This window comes from Ovis canadensis, chromosome 3 (genome assembly GCF_042477335.2).
Source record: "Ovis canadensis isolate MfBH-ARS-UI-01 breed Bighorn chromosome 3, ARS-UI_OviCan_v2, whole genome shotgun sequence".
Taxonomy (NCBI): domain Eukaryota; kingdom Metazoa; phylum Chordata; class Mammalia; order Artiodactyla; family Bovidae; genus Ovis; species Ovis canadensis.
Window position 1 is genome coordinate 59,835,758 of NC_091247.1, and position 17,403 is coordinate 59,853,160.

At 49.5% G+C, this 17,403-nt stretch overlaps 1 protein-coding gene across 6 annotated transcripts in view; it reads left to right on the forward strand.

The window, feature by feature from the left end:
- PAX8 (paired box 8) overlaps positions 1–17,403 on the forward strand; it is a 65,617-nt gene that overhangs the window by 20,334 nt on the left and 27,880 nt on the right. For all 6 annotated transcript variants that reach the window (XM_069580370.1, XM_069580374.1, XM_069580369.1 and 3 more), the window contains exon 3: positions 16,163–16,328. In XM_069580370.1, the coding sequence (XP_069436471.1) occupies positions 16,163–16,328 (166 nt within the window). The remainder of the gene's footprint in view (positions 1–16,162; positions 16,329–17,403) is intronic.

Here is a 17,403-nt window from a genome sequence, read left to right on the forward strand (position 1 = left end):
GACCCTGGTCTCCAAGTTCTCAGCGCCCCTCCCGTTTCCTCCCTGAAACCACAACCTGCAGGCCGAGTCTGCCCCTGCACCTTCCTGTCTCCTCAGGCAGTCTTGTCCAGTGTGTAGTCCACGCTGCTGCAGCTTCTGATTCTGGGGAACCAGCTGCGGACAGGTGTGGAAGCCACAGATACGCAGTTTCGTCACAGATTTTGCTCAGTGTGTCAGACTCACGAGAGCCATTGTTCTTCATTTGTTCCAACCTGTTTGACTCCTCAGGGTGGCCAAGACCATCCTGCTCCACAGCCACGGGACACACAGAGACACACATACACACACACACATAGGGACGCAGACACAATCCCACACACTTATATATACACACAGGGACACAAACAGTCACATGCACACACCACACACACACAGGGATACAAACAGCTATACACACACGGACATGAACAGCCACACACATACACACACACAGGGACATAAACAACCACACCCACACAGACTCATACAGACACACGGGGACACAGACACACACACACATGCACATAGGGACACAGACACACACTCACACACTTATACATACACACAGGGATACAAACAACCACACATACACGGGCATGAACAGCCCCACACACATACACATATGTACACAGAGGGACACACACACACAAGGGCAAGAATAGACACACACACACATTCATACAAACCAAGGGACACACACACTCATATAAACACACAGGAACACAGCCACATACACACAGACATGAACAGCCACACACACACACATATATACACACAGGGACACAGATGCATCCACACACACTCATATACACACACACAAGAACACAGACACATTAAAAAAAAAAGAACACAGCCACATACATACACATTCATATATACTGAGGGACACACACACTCATATAAACACATAGGGATACAAACAGCCACATACACATAGGGACACAAACAGACACATTCACACACTCATATAGACATACACCAGAGCACAAACAGCCATACACACACACAAAGAAATGTACACCCCACCACAGGTTTTCCACAGGGTTTTAAAAAGAATTGAAGGAGACAGTGCTGTGAATAGATTTTAAAACTTTAAGCTTCTTTTGGGTATCAGGGATGATGAACCCGTAAGTTTCTCAAGGGCAAGAACTGTGTCTTCTACTCAGAAACCATCTCCCCACATACACACAGGCTGGAATATTATTAGGCATAGAGTGGGCTTTTGTTGAATTGAAATCTAATGAACTGAAAATTGCCTTAATATAGAACCAGTAAAAGAAAAACAGCATTAATATCCATGAGCCTCTGACCCCAGGGGGAGTCGAGGGCACAGCACAGTGACTGGTACAGATGCTGGGCTCCTAAGGGTGGGATCACTGAGTGCTGACATGTCTGCCTTGGATGTGCCCACTCTGAAATGTAGAGGCCCTGATCCTTCCCACTGCAGCCCTAGGTGTGCGATTCCAGGGATCTGGAGGCATCTAAGAGGCTCGGTGGCAAGGAAGGAGCTGACTATGACCTCTAGGCAACCACCAGCAAGTACTGGCAAGTTCCATTTGCAGCCTCTCACCAGAAGTTTGTGTTTAATCCATAAATTCATGCTTTCAATAAATATTTATTGACCATCTACAGAGTGGATATAAACTCTGGGCAATCGCCAGACGAACTTTTTAAAAATACGTACATTGTGCCAAGAGATTCTGGTTGAACTGACAGGGGTGGAAAGTTTCTGAATACCCCAGATACTCTAGCAGGCAACCAGGGTGGAAAGCACCAGTCTTCTTCCTGTGATGCAAGCTTAGATGGTCGGACACTATACCTGTCCTCCAGGAGCCAGGTGTCCAGGGAGCAGGCAGAGCACTGGCCCCAAGAAAGACCAATAGTGAGGCTCAGATGGAAGACTGTGGACCAGGGCAGTCAGAGGGGAAGAGAGCAGGGGATAAGGAAGGCCTCTGAGAGGTGGTCCAGGCAGGCCTCTGTCCTCGGTAACATGACGGCCAGGGTGCGGGGTGCGTTTTAGCCACCCCAAAGCCACATCCACAGAGAGGAAGCTTCTGCTCTTCAGGAAGGGGAGGGAATGTGTCTCCAGCTTGGGAAACAAGGATGGAGGAGAGACAATGCCCAATATTAATCACAGGGAGAAAGTGGCCCAGTGCTGTTTGGCTTCCTAGCATCATCAACTCAGTGGACATGAGTGTGAGCAAACTCCAGGAGATGGTGAAGGACAGGGAACCCTGGCGTGCTGTCATCTGTGGGTCGCAGGGAGTTGGACACAACTGAGAGACTGAACACCACCAACAACAATCTATGGGCTCTGAGAAGCTTGCAGAGGCTTCCAGAAAACTTGAGACAGCCCCAAAGGGGAGGATAGCCAGGAAACCCTTGGGCTGGGTGAGCTTTCAGGGCTCAGAACAGCCTATTGCATTCCACTTGCCTCCAGTTCTCCAGACCCTGCATCCTTGAGCTTTCCAGAAGGCTTCAGGATAAGGCAGGAACTCTCATCAAATACTTTTGTGAGGGAGCTGAGAGGTCATTTAGGGGGCTTGCCTGGTTGCTCACGGGTAAAGAATCCACCTGTGATGCAGGAGATCTGGGTTCAATCCCTGGGTGGGGAAGATCCCCTGGAACAGCAAATGGCAACCCACACCAGTATTCTTGCTTGGGAAATCCCGTAGACAGAAGAGTCTGTCAGGCTATAGTCCATAGATGTCTCAAAAGAGGCAGACATGGCTTAGCAACTAAACGATAACAACAAGATGTCAACTGACATTTACAGGAGCTCCATCCCTGGAAATCCAACCCCTGGGTCCCTTCCTAGGAGAGAGGTGACAGGGTTAATCTCAGGGCTGGAGGAGGTGGAGAAAGGCCTTGAAACCACACAGTGAAGCCACCAGATTAATAGAAGAATGGGGGGGGGGAGGGGAATAGACCATTAGGAAGACAAAGAGAAAATCATGCTGGAGCAATAGAAAGGGAAATCTAATATCAACTAGGGAAAAATAAATGGAGATTAGGGCAAACAAATTAGCTTTAATGGGTTCAATGCTAATACAAGAATAACAGCCGAGCTGTGAATGCCTTTGAGGGGAAGATGGGCTAGAGAACCAGAGCAGTCATGCAGGCAATAAAAACAAGAGAGCTCAGGGAGGGAGAATCGGCCAGAAGAGCGAGGGGAGGGGGGAAGGAAGAGAGAAGGGAAAACTGGGGATGAATGAATTAGGGGAGAGGTGCAGGGGAGGGGTCTGCCATCTTGGACAGGAGTGGAGGGAACTGGGGCAGGGAAGGGGCCAAGAGGAGCAGGGGCCATGAGCAAGGGATGGAAAGAAAAACTAGCAAGACAATGGGAGAAGACTGAGGACAGAGGAATAAAAACCTGCATAGGAAGGGCTGGGGGCAGAAAGGGAGTGGAGGTGGATGGCATTCAAGACACGGAGGAGGACAAACCAGTGTGGAAGAGGGGGGAAATATAGTGGAATTCGGTTCATTCTTTGGCTAAAGAAAAGTTGTAAAAAAGGAAAAATTCAACCTCAACAGCATGAAAACCCAGAGAGGCTTTCGAAGTGGGCTTTGCCATGTACCCATGCTTGGCAGGTGATGTGAAGACACATTCGCCCGCAGAGAAAGTTCTGACTGTCCATCAGGAATGGCCACACTCTGCCAGGGGCAGTGCCGGGGGCACCTGGGAGCCCTCAGCTGGAGTCTCAGTTCTGCCCTTTGGTAATGATGCACCCTTGGGCAAGTTACAGACAGTCTCTGCTCACATCTCTTCATCTGTAAAATGGGGATCATGTGCTGTTATGAGAACTGGATGGGAAGATGCACATAGAGAGCTCGGCCTGGCCCCAGAGTGAGCCCTTCCCACACCGCTGGCTGTCAGTGTTATTCCTAAGCATTGACTCTGGGGGCAGGGTGGGGGGGGGGTTGTTGTTCAGCTCAGTTGTGTCTGATTCTTTGCGACCCCATGGACTGAAGCATGGCAGGCTTCCCTGTCCTCCACTATCTCCCAGAGGTTGCTCAAACTCCTGTCCATTTAGTCAATAATGCCATCCAACCATCTCGTCATCTGTCATCCCCTTGTCCTCCTGCCCTCAATCTTTCCCAGCATGAGGGTCTTTTCCAATGAGCTGGCTCTTTGCATCAGTGGCCAAAGTATTGGAGCTGCAGCTTCAGCATCAGTCCTTCCAATGGGTATTCAGGGTTGATTTCCTTTAGGATTGACTGGTTGGATCTGCTTGCTGTCCAAGGACTCTCAAGAGTCTTCTCCAGCACCACAGTTCAAAAGCATCAATTCTTTGGCACTCAGCCTTCCTTATGGTCCAACTCTCAGGTACATACATGACTACTGGAGAAACTATAGCTTTGACTATGTGGACCTTTGTTGGCAAAGTGGTGTCTCTGCTTTTTAATATGCTGTCTAGGTTGGTCATAACTTTCCTTCCAAGGAGTAAGCGTCTTTTAATTTCATGGCTGCAGTCACCATCTGCAGTGATTTTGGAGCCCCCAAAAATAAAGTCTGACACTGTTTCCGCTGTTTCCCCATCTATTTCCCATGAAGTGATGGGACCAGATGCCATGATCTTCGTTTTCTGAATGTTGAACTTTAAACCAACTTTTTCACTCTCCTCTTTCACTTTCATCAACAGGCTTTTTAGTTCCTCTTCACTTTCTGCCATAAGGGTGGTGTCATCTGCCTATCTGAGGTTATTGATATTTCTCCCGGCTTGATTCCAGCTTGTGCTTCTTCCAGCCCCACGTTTCTCATGATGTACTCTGCATATAAGTTAAGTAAGCAGGGTGACAGTATATAGCCTTGACGTACTCCTGGGTGTTCATTGGAAGGACTGATGCTAAAAGCTGAAACTCCAATACTTTGACCACCTCATAGGAAGAGTTGATTCATTGGAAAAGACTCTGATGCTGGGAGGGATTGGGGCAGGAGGAGAAGGGGAAGACAGAGGATGAGATGGCTGGATGGCATCACCGACCCAATGGACATGAGTTTGAGTGAACTCTGGGAGTTGGTGATGGACAAGGAGGCCTGGCGTGCTGCGATTCATGGGGTTGCAGAATCGGACACAACTGAGCGAATGAACTGAACTAAACTAGGTTTGTCTAGGTTTGACTCTAGGGGGAGGGCAGCGAATACTGAAAGTAGCCCGTCCTCTCTTTGTCTTTCCCTTCTTTCTTCTTCTTTTAAGAAAATCTTGGTAAAATACCAGCCAAGCTTAGTTCTTTCCCAGTTAGAGACTAATACAGGGGATCCTCTTTATTCTCCCTCTGTCTCCCTCCCTCCACCCCTGCCAGTCCTCTCTCCCTGTTGGAGATGAAAGAACAGGGCTACACCCTCCCACCTCTGGGCTGATCTAAGGCAAGAGCATCTGAGGAAGCCAGACCTCTTACCTCTTATTCCAAGGGCTTTGGGAGACCCTCAGATCTGCCAAAACATCAGAGTGTAGGGGGCTGGGAGCTGATTCTCAGGACCTTACAACCTGGGGGCCTCCTGGGCTGCATTAAAGTGCATGAAGGCCCCACAGGAGGGACAGTAGCCAATAGGCTAGGAGAAGGAATCACAAGAATAAGCCTAGAAATCAGTGACTAACCACTCAGCCAGGGAACCCAAGAGGGGAAAGAGGAGCTGGGATGACTTCCTGTCCCTCAGGGAATTCTAGAACCTCACCTTTTGCTCATCACTCAAGATTTTGAAGGAGGAAAAGCAGAAACTGATCCAGGCAGGGAGATAGGGTAGATGGGGTGTGAGAGCTTTGTCACCTGCAGAGAAATAAGTTTATTAAATTAAAACTATCCCGATAAAATTATAACCTCCAAGACGGCGAAGATCCACCTGTCTTAATCCCTATACATCCTCGGAGCCTGGAGCCATGCCTGACCTGGGAGCAGTGATGGTCAGATGATAATGGAAGATGTTTTTGAATGCTGTACACGCATCGTGTATGGCACACAACACGCTGTAGATCACACAGCATGCCTAGGAAGAGAGGCAGAGAGAGGTGAAGCTCATGCCAAAATCAGAGGGGGAGCAGGGCTTTGTATGTAGGCAGTCTGTCTCCTGAGCTTGCTCTTCTAACCTCTACCCTATACAGCTTCAGTGGATGAAAATAAATGAATAAATGAACCTCACTTCACTCATCAGGGCAAGAGGACAGATTTGCAAATTTCTTATAGTTTGGGCTTCTATGAAGGACTGATAAGCATGCCACACAGAAGGGCTCAAAAGCTGAAGGATGAGACAGGGCTTTCCCCTTATTGCATGTGGTTCTTGTCAGCACTGCCTCACCAGCAGCAGGTGATCCAGAGACAAACTCTCCAGGAACCCTGCCTCCTGTGCCCCTCAGATGGACGAGCGGCTGCCAAGAGTTACCATCACCTTGGAGGTCCGAGCCCAGCCCCCTGGCCCATCCTCAAAGTGTCAAGTGATAGGTCCAACCTCTTCTATTTTTTCCCTGGTCCTAGGAATGGGGGCATCTTTCCACAGTTACTGTCTCGGGGTTATCCCAGTGCTCCTCCCTGCTCTTACAGCCTCCAACCACCTAGATAAACAGGTCCCTCTATTCAAGCACCTCTGCTGGAATACCTAGAAACAGATTTGTGTTTTCTGATCAGCTCCTGACTGATGCTCTACTTAATGCCAGAGGAAGTCAGAGGAAACAGGATCCCAGGACTGGCTTGGTCATATCCTTGGCCTTGAACCCAAAACACAGTGCTGAACTCCTTGGCTATGAGGTCTGGGGAACCAGTTTCTTTTTTATGGACAGACATCAAGGGTAATATCACCCCACAGCCCTGAGTCACAAACTTATCAAGTGGGTCTCTGAGTCAGGGATGTCCCAGTTGCCAGGAGAGGAGGTTTCTGCTATCAAACTGTGGTCCTCCCTAGCTGGAGACGGCTTTTGTGGCTCTTTCCTTCGGTGCAAGAAGTCTCCCTACCAGCATTGTAAACCCCTCATCATTCTCCATAGCCCTCTATGGCCAGGGTTAGGGAAAAAATGGCTTCCCAATTTGGAACCCAAAGTCTTGAGTTGGTGAGTCTTCTTATTGGTGTAAACTGGTGACAGGAATATTCATCTCACATAACTGTCCTGCCCAAATGACAAGGGTGTGTGTGAGCCATTATGCTCCCTGCAAAGGTGTAAGCCTGACAAGCGTCACACCTTAGTGATGACCTTGAAGGTTGGATGTGAAAGCCAACTGAAAGGCCCTTACATTCATCCCATGGTTCCTGCAGAAGGAAGGCAGACCTCTCTTCTCCTGTGTCATGATGTCTGGGCCTCCTGTTTAAAACAACTCATGTCTGAGAGTATGTGTCATTGAGAGAGACAGAATTCTGCTGAAAGCAAAGAATGTGTGGGCTTCACTCAGCTTGCTTTGGCCCTGATTTCTTTCCTGCCTCCCTCTTCCCTCCCTCCCTCTCTTCCCTCTCTCCCTTCTTTCCCCTCTCTTCCCTTCCTTCTAGGAATGAACTCAACCAGCATTTATTGGGTACCTACTGTGCATCAAGCATTACATTAGAGATTAAGGTTTCAGAGAAGAAGCCAGGCAGGGACTTCCCTTGTGGTCCAGTGGTTAAGAAACTGCCTTGCAATGCAGGGGGTATGGGTATGATCCCTGGTCAGGGAACTAAGATCCCACATGCGTCATAGTGAGAAAGCCCATGAGCCTACCACTCTGGAGCCTTTGAGCCACACCTAGAGAGTCCACGCACCTCAATAAAAGATCCTACATGATGCAACTAAGATCAGACACAGCCAAATAAAGAAATACATATTTTTTAAAAAGAAGAAGCAGCCAGGCAGAGGGAATATCGTGTGCAAAGGCCCCAAAACAGGAGGACACACTGAGCTCCAAGGTCACAGACAAGGTCTCTGAGCATGTAGTGCAGAGAGTGTGGTAGAAGGTGGCCTCTGATGAAGCTGAAGGTCAGGTTTTATGCTTCCATGGCGGGTGGTATTGTGACCAGCCCAGACAGTCTTAGTGCCTCTGTCACCCAGAAATTTCTGATAGCAAGCTGAATATAAACATGAGGGAAGGACTTCCCTGGTGGCTCAATGGTAAAGAATCTGCCTGCCAGTGCGGGAGACACAGGTTGATCTCTAATCTGGGAAGATCCCACATGCTGTGGAGCAACTAAGTCTGTGAGCCACAACTACTGAGCCTGCGCTCCAGAGCCTGGAAGCCACAACCACAGAAGCCCACACGCCCAAGAGCCCGTGCCCTGCAATAAGAGAAGCCACTGCAATGAGTCCTTGAACAGCAACCAGAGAGTAGCCCCTGCTCGCTGCAGCGAAAGAGAAGCCCACACAGCACAACGAAGACCCAGTGTGGTCAGAAATAAGTAAACAAAATTATTTTTTTAATGGGGGAGAGATCCGGACTGAAGATAGCTGGATGCCCGGATCCCATCAGTACAGGGTTAGAAGGTAAAACAAGGAGAGAGGGTGGGATCACCAAGGATGACGGTGTGGAGTGAGGCAGCACTGAGACCTGAATGAAGCCTGAAAAAAGAGTAGATAACATAGAACAAAGCAGGGAAGAGAACCTCATTAAAGAGAAACACAAGGAACTGGGACCAAGCGCCAAGCCTTGTTATGGAAGACTCTTTAAGAGGGATAACTCAGCACCTGCCATCCACCAACTTCCTAGCATCTGAGCACCTGCTAAGCATGAGGCATATCACGGGGTGATCCCTGAATAGCAAGGGATGAAGGAAAGGACACAGGAACAGCCAAGTATGACCACTTGTTGAAATCTGGTTGACATCAATAAGAAAGAGAGGTTTCCTAGTCAAGGGGAGGTTTGGTTTTGTTTTATAAGCAGATGCTGGGGAGGCAGCATAGATGAATTTAGTTGTTTGCAGGTCCAGGGGATGGGCCTGGTAAAAAAAAAAAAAAAAAAAAGGAGACATAATATAAAGTTAGTTACTTCTTCTTTGGGCTCCCCTGGTAGCTCAGGCAGTAAAGAATCTGCCTGCAATGTGGGAGACCTGGATTCGATCCCTGGGTTGGGACGATCCCCTGGAGAAGGGCATGGCAACCCACTCCAAAATTCTTGCCTGGAGAATCCCCATGGACAGAAGAATCTGGCAGGCTACAGTCCATGGGGTTGCAAAGAGTCAGACACCACTAAGCGACTAAGAACGCACAACTAATATAAAAGACAAAGACATAGGAGGCTGATGGACAGAGTTGCGACACAGGTGGAAGGAACCAGTGAGAGACGGATGAGAGGGTTTCAAGCAGCAGCCTTACCGACCTACTGTCTCTCTTCTCTGGTCACCCTTCTCTGGTCTCTCCTCCTCTGGTCGGAGGAGTGCAAGGCACAGAGACCAAGGTCATGCAGCAAGTCCAGGGTAAAACCAGATGCACACTGCTGCTTCTCAGCATATCGGCCCCTGTGTTGTAGTCCAAGGGCTTAATGTGCCCAGGTAACCTAAACCTCATAGATATGGAGGGACTCAGCATGTAGACTTAGGGTGGAAGGTGGGACAAGAGGTTGGAACACTAGGTCTCCACGGCCCTGGAGCGTCTCCCTTGGCAGTGATTTGAGGCAGAGGTCCTGGTCTGTATTCCTTTCTGTGCCAGAAAGGCATGGAGCCTAAGGGAACAGCTGCGAGGTTATAGCAGGAAACCACAGGCCCGCAGGTGAGTGTGCTGGGGAGACAACATCATGTGGCTGAGATGGTCAGAGACTGGGCAGCTCTGGCACGGCCACCATGGTCGAGGCAGCAGTCCCCAACCTTTCTGGCACCAGGGACCTTCTTCCTGGAAGACAATTAAACTACAGAGTAGAGGGTAAGGGGATGGTCTTGGGATGGTTCAAGTGCATGACATTTATTGTGCACTTTATTTCTACTATTGTCTCATCAACTCCACCTCAGATCATCACTCATTAGATCCTGGAGGTTGGGGACCCGTGCCTTGGGGAGGACAAGTAGGCACAGCGAGATTTACAGGGCACCTGAGAGCAGCCACTGCACCCTCCACTGCAGTGCTTTCAAGGCTCAGATGCTCGTCTTGACAGTTCTTTTAGGCTGAAACAAAAATCTCCAGATAGTCAAGTGGAAATTTTCACAGCACAATACATTGAACCATTCTCGCTTTCGGGCTAGGCAGCAATGTGAGAAATTAGATAGAACGTAACGTGGGGAAAGTACCCAGCAATGGGACTTGGGGGTCTCGCAGTGGGGAATCCACTCACCAACCATCACAACAGCCCCCCTCACATTTGTAAAGCATTTTTCTGCCACGGGTATTTACCAAAGTGTTAATTAAACTTTTGTAACAGGTGCTAGGTAGACAAAGACAGGATTCCTGCCCTTGAGAGCTCATAAAAGAATCTAAACAGATCAAGGTACTGTCCAGTGCAACCAGTGCTGGGACTAAGACTCGGGCTATGGGGCTCAGGGACTCCCTGATGGTCCAGTGGTTAAAACTCTGTGCTTCCACTCCAGTGGCATGGGTTCAATCCCTGGTCTGGGAACTAAGAACCCACATTCTGTGCATGTGGCATGGCCAAGAAAAATTAAATCAAGATTGAAAAAAGATTGTGGGGCACAGGGAAATTATCCTACATCTCAAGGGTCTGAGTACCGTGCATGTAGCAGGAATTCAGGGCAATAACTTTTCTCTGGTCCTCGTGCATGCGTGCTCAGCCGTGTCTGACTCTTTGCAACCCCATGAGCTGTAACCTGCCAGGTTCCTCTGTCCATGGAAGTTTTCAGGCAAGAATACTGGAGTGGGTTGCCATTTCCTACTCCAGGGGATCTTCCAGACCCAGGGATGGAACCCATGTCCCTTGTGTCTCCTGCATTGGCAAGTGGAATCTTTACCACTGGCGCCACCTGGAAAGCCCCTTCTGTTTTCCCCCTACCATCCTTACTCCTCAGAGCGCTGTTAAGGAGTGAAGAATGACAAAAGAAAGCCCTCAGATCTCTCCAAATGGCCACTTTTCCAAAATATACATTTCTGGACCGCAGGCTTCACCCAGACCTTTGTAGAGCTTTGTCCCCTCACTATATGCTCAGAGTTCTCTGTGCCCAGGCAAGCTGGCATCCCTTTGTCTGAGGATCTCACAGTCAGAAGCCACTTATGTCCAGCCACGCCGTCTTATCTTCTTCCTCCACCCCCACGACCTCCAGACCAACAAAGGGCCTTTGTTCAGGAAGCCTCAAACCTCTTCCTGGGTCACACCTTCCCCACCTCCCACCCCCGCCCAACCAGGGGCTCCTACTCATTCCTGGCTTCCGGCCTGAGAGCCCACCTGGTTCACAGCCACATGGACAGGTGGTCAGTATGGTGGGTAACCCTGGGGCAGGAAGGAAGGATGCGCCCACCTCTAGGCTGCTAGTCTGGTGGTGACTCGCCCAAAGGCGTCCACTCCCCCACACCGGACACAGGAGGGACAAAAGCCTTTGGGTGACGAGGATTCGGCTCCAAACCTCAAACCATTGGGCCTATCTCCATTCGCAGCCAGCAGGCTCTTTCCACCCTCTACCCTGCCTCTCCAACAGCTATAGTAAATGTCTTTCCATGTCTTGAGAGCACCAAAGCCTTGTGTGTGGATTTTCTTCCTATGGAAGCTTCTTCTCCTGGTTACCTCCTAGTCATTCTGCCTTACAGCTTCCCTCTGACCACTTTTGGGCTCCTCTGGCATCTGACTTACCTCTTCCTAAAAACCTCTCTCTTAACATGATGATTCCCAATTTATCTGATTGCGTGTGTGTTAGTCGCTCAGTTGTGTCCAACTGTTTACCACCCCATGGACTGTAGCCACCAGGCTCTTCCGTCCATGGGATTCTCCAGACAAGAGTACTGGAGTGGCTAGCCATTCCCTTCTCCAGGGGATCTTCCCAACCCTAGAATGGAACCCAAGTGTCCTGCATTGCAGGCAGATTCTTTACTATCTGAGCCACCAGGGGAGTTCAATTTATTTGACTGCATCTCTCCAAAGATTGTAAGGTCCTCAAGGGCCAGCTTTCCTGTCTTGTTCAAGGTGACTTTCCCAGTGTTCTGATTTATACTCAGTACTTGGTATCTACGGGCTTCCCAGGTGGCTCAGTGAGTAAAGAATTCACCTGCCAATGCAGGAGACACAGGGGACACAGTTTCCAACCCTGGGTCAGGAAGACTCCCTGGAGGAGGAAATGGCAACAGACTCCAGTATTCTTGCCTGGAGAATTCCATGGACAGAGGAGTCTGGAGTCTGTGTGTCCATGGGGTCACAAAGTGTCAGATAAGACTTCAAGACTAAGCATACACCCACTTCGTATATATGTGTTGAGATCAAAAGAGATGAAAACTGTAATATACAAAAAATAAAAATCATTATTCTAAGAAGATGGGGCTGAGGTGGGGGGTGTACATGCAGTTACTTTTTCTCTGAAATTTTCTTTACCAGCCATCACCTGAGGTCAGCATCAGACACTGCAGGACGTTTTGTTTAGTTCTTAATAAGTGGATAGAAACAATATGCTTGAAAAAAAACCCAACTTTCTCAAATCATAAAATTAAAACAGGCAGTAAATGGAGCGTAACTCTTAAAAAATGTATAAAAAATATAAGGCGAGAAAGACAATATCATATGATAATGTTTATATGCAGAACCTAAAAAATTGATACAAATGAACTTATTTACAAAGCAAATACAGATTCACAGACTTAGAAAATAAACTCATCATTACCAAGGGGTAAAGGGGGTAGGGATAGATTGGGAGTTTAGGATTGACAGGTACACACTGCTATATTTAAAATAGATAACTAGGGACTTCTCTGGTACAACAGTGGCTAAGACTCTGTGCTCCCAGTGAAGGAGGTGTGGGTTTGATTCCTGGATGGGGAACTAAGATTCCACGTGCCATGTGGCGTGGCCAAAGAAATAAATAAATAAAATAGGTAACAAACAAGGACCTACTATTTAAAAAAATGACTAGATGGTAAAATACTGTATACATGGAGGGATAAACAAATTAATAATAATAAGCCTGGGAGGGGGAGAAAGAAACTACTCTTCAGAAGGAAATTTAAAGAATTTTTTAAAAGAATTCAAGCAACTTTTCAGAATAAAAAAACTACTGAAAAAAAGAAATTAAAATAGGCAGAGTCAACACAGGAATCTAGCCCAACACCCTTTGCACGGTCATATAAAGAACTCAGAAGTCAATAAAATGAAATAAATCACCAGGGACTTCACAGTTTAAGAGCCAGAGGTATGAGTACATCTTCCCTTTCACACAGATGCCAGCTGATCCAGTAAATAACCCTTCCAACGGGTTCCAGAGAGTTTGAGTCTCTAAGGATATCGATCAGCAAGCCCTTCAGGAAGATTTAGGACAGTGACCCTCAGCTTCAATGGAGAAACAGGATAGGTTTGTTTTTAAGGCACAATTCCCAATTCATGCTACCAAAAAAATAGCCTTTGGGTTTTTTTTAACCAATTGCCTTTCTAGGGGTGAAGACTTCCACCTGTAGGAACCCTAGCTTTCAGATGTAGTGGACCTAGCATGGACACCTAAGCTCCTAGATGGCTTGGCAGTCTTAAGTTCTGGAAAATGGGGACAAAGATGAGCTGCTCCAGGTCTTGCCCCTTTGGGTGGCTCTCTGGTGCCCCCTTGTGTTCAGTGTCTGGATCCAGAAGAGCCAAAAGCAGCAGGAACGGAGTGAGGGTGGAAAGGCTGAGCCACTCTCCAGGACTGCCTGTGGCCAGTGAGAAGTCAGCCCTCTCCAAAGCGGGCTCAGGCCTCTCTGCTGAGCACCTGGATGTCTTCCTGGCCCTGGTGGAAACACACTGGCTAAGGCGAGTTGCCTAGAACTGGACAGGTGGAAGCAGTGCCCAAGGTCACCCAGTGGCCTCCACTAGGGAGATGGATCATAGTGTCCTTCCTGCCAGGTGTTTGGCTAGCGGGCTTTTCCCCCTGACTCAGTGCCCAGGCCAGAGGCACTTTTAGCCTCTTGAAAAAAAAAACAGACATTGACCGCTCTGCTGAAGACAGCTTGAGCCCCTGAGGGGTCATTGCAAGGCAGTTCTGAATGTGCTAAGTCAGTGGGCAGTAATGAGCACAGTGTGCCTAGCAGAGGCACGTCCAGCCCTCAGCCATAAATAGTCCTTAACAGGCTGACACAGGAGGCCTGGCAATGGCTCTTCCTCCTTACCCGCCCGCCTGTTCCCCCTGACTCCCACCCCGGGGCTCTGCCATCCTAGCCAGATCACCAAATCATCATGCCGGGACCATGGCATCTCTAGCGTGGGACTGTAGGGCCAAGGCCAAGTTTCCAGGATCTGTTCTGGCTATAGAACAGGGCTCTCCCAGCAGCCCCAACAGGAGCATTTGTTCCTGGTTAGATCTTGACCCCCCATCATGCAGGCTGAGTCACATCAGTCACATGAATGTTCACTGTGACTCTCTAAGCCCTGGTGTCCTCATTGGCCAAAGGAAGACCTCAGGCCTGAAGTTCGCCCACCCAGAATCTAGGGATTTTAGAGAACTGAGTATGTTAATAAATCCAACAGAGGCCTTCTTACCTAAGCCTTTGTACATGCTGTTCCCACTGCCTGGAACAGTTTTCTTCCTCATCTCCTTCTCTAGTCTGACTCCTCTTTATCTTCAGCCTCATTTTAGACTTCTCCAGGAACTCTTCTAGGGCTTCCCTCACAGCTCAGTTGGTAAAGAATCTGCCTGCCATGCAGGAGACCTGGATTCGATTCCTGGTTCAGGAAGATCCCTTGGAGAAGGAGATGGCAACCCAGTTCAGTATTCTTGCCTGGAGAGCCCCATGGTCAGAGGATGCTGGCAGGCTATAGTCCATGGGGTTGCAAGAGTCAGACACGACTTAGCAACTAAACCAATACCAACACCAGGAACCTTTCTCTGGTCCCCTGAGCCTGGGCTTGGTCCCCTCCAGGGGTTCCCATAACCCCTTTCATGTCCGAGTCCCAGTGCTGGCTCAGGTCCATTTCTGGTGTCCCAGATGTGGCCACATGGCCACCAGCTGGTCTAACTCTTCATTTGAACCCCATGAGGCAAGTACAGGAATCATACCTACCTTATCCAACTCAACATTGGGAGGGCCTGGTACAGTGCCTGCCATGTAGTCGGTACTCAAGAAATATGCGTTGAGAATAGGTGGATGGGCTCAGAATGAAACACACGCTGGGGCTGGAGGGTAGAGGCCGAGTCAGGAAGGCAGCTAAGGAGACAGGCGCACATCACGGTGTGTCCACGTTCTGTGCCACTGCCCACTGCCTGGCACGTCAGTCCTGGAAGCCCCAGAACATGGGCCAGTGAGGTCTCTGCCTGCCTCTCAGTGCTCCGAACAGAGCTCAAGTTGGAAGCCCAAGGACAAGGCCCGCTCTGTCCTAGCTGAGCCAGAGAAGCTCTGCTTTTATTCTTTTGAGTCTGGGTTTCTCATTGTCTTTGTGCTTAAAAAATCTTGCTCTATAGTTCAAAAGAAGAATGAGGACAACACACTTAAATACCACTGATTTCTTCGTCCCATGCCCTCATTTTAGAGGTGAACAGAGACGCAGAGAAAACATGGAGACTTCCCCAAGATTACACAGTTCAGCGTCAGAGTAGGAAGACAACCTGAATCCTCAACTCCTTAGATACTTTCCAGAGGGTAGAGAAGGTGATGGGATTGTTATTTGGAGTGAGGTGCTGGGGGTCTGAAAGGAGACTGCGTGTGTGTACTCTGTCATGTCTGACTCTGCAACCCCATGGACTGTGGCCTGCCAGGCTCCTCTGTCCACGGAATTCTCCAGGCAAGAGAATTGGAGGGGATTGCCATTTCCTCTTCCAGAGGATCTTCCTGATCCAGAGACTGAACCTGTGTCTCCTCATTGCAGGTGGATTCTTTATCTGTTGAGCCCTCTGGGGAGCCCACGAGAGGATGCTGAGCAGACACAAAAGGTCCCCAGAGTGGAATATGCCCCTCTGTGGCATCATACATCCCTGCCCCTGCCACCCTGAGCTAGCCCCTACTCAGAGGCGGGAAGCAGAGGGGTACAGCAGGAGCCCCAGGGGGTGTGACCAACAGAGCTCAAGTTTAGGGGCTCTCATCAGCCAAGGCCACATGCTGCCTGATTCTTTGCCTGGTGGCCCTGACAGCAGTCCCCCCGGGTTACTGTCTTTCAGGCCACGGAGGGCTGAACCAGCTGGGAGGGGCCTTTGTGAATGGCAGACCCCTGCCTGAAGTGGTGCGTCAGCGCATCGTGGACCTAGCCCACCAGGGCGTGAGGCCTTGCGACATCTCCCGCCAGCTCCGTGTCAGCCATGGCTGTGTCAGCAAGATCCTTGGCAGGTAAGCACAAAATTTACCCCCACCCTCTTCCCTCCCAGGGACTCGGGTCCACTCCGGTGTCTGGCCTGGGTCCCAGGGTCTGAACAGGATGTGCGGGCCTCGCCCATCTGCTGCTCGTCTGCCCCATGTCCTGTTTTCTATGCGCTTCTTTGTTCCTAAAGCAGAAGAATCTTCCCAAAAGGCTTCCCCCCTGCTGAGACCAAGGGATGGACATGAGTTTGAACAAACTCCGAGAGGTGGTGAAGGACAGGGAAGCCTGGCGTGCTGCAGTCCTTGGAGTCGCAAAGAGTCGGACATGACTGAGCGACTGAACAGCAACAACAGGGAGGGGACACGCAATCAGAGGTGGCTCCTGAGGTCTCGCTCCAGCACGCGGAGTGTCTGAGTTTGTGCTTCTCAAACTGTAACTCCCAGAGCACTTGCAACAGAAGCACTGGGGTGTTTTGATGAAATGCAGATCCTAAGCCCCAGACCAGGCCCATGGCAGCACCCTCTCTGGGAGCCAGATCAGGACACTGTGATTTTTATGAGATGACCAGGTGACGCTTACGAACGCTAACTCCGGATCAGCAGTTCACAATCCTGGCCGCACAGTAGAGTCACCTGGGGAATCTTAATTTAGAAAAGAACTGGATGTCTAAGCTCCGGCCCACACCAGTTAAGGCAAAACTTTAGGGGAATGAGCCCAAGTTTGGGTATAGTGTTAAGCCCTAAGATTCTAATTTTCTGCAGCCAGAGTTAAGAGCTATTAACCTAAAGGTTCAGGAGGGACCAGGAGCAGCAAAGCGTAGTCCAGCCTGGAGGACCACTTCCAGTGGAAGTGCCCATGCGTGGGGTTTTCTTGGCTTTGTGTCAGTTCAGTGTCTCCCTTACCCAACCCATAAGTGAGATTCAGGAGGAGCTCTGGTTCAAAGAGGTCAAGGCTTATAATTGAACGTGGGAAGCCCTGCCTCCCTGGTGGAAGTCATCAGGGAAAAGTGTGGTCCCCAGGTCTCCTGGGGTCAGGAGAGGGGTTTCCCAGGTGGGTTGCAGCACCCCAAGAGGGGCTGAGTGCTAGTGGATGGTGACACCCTAA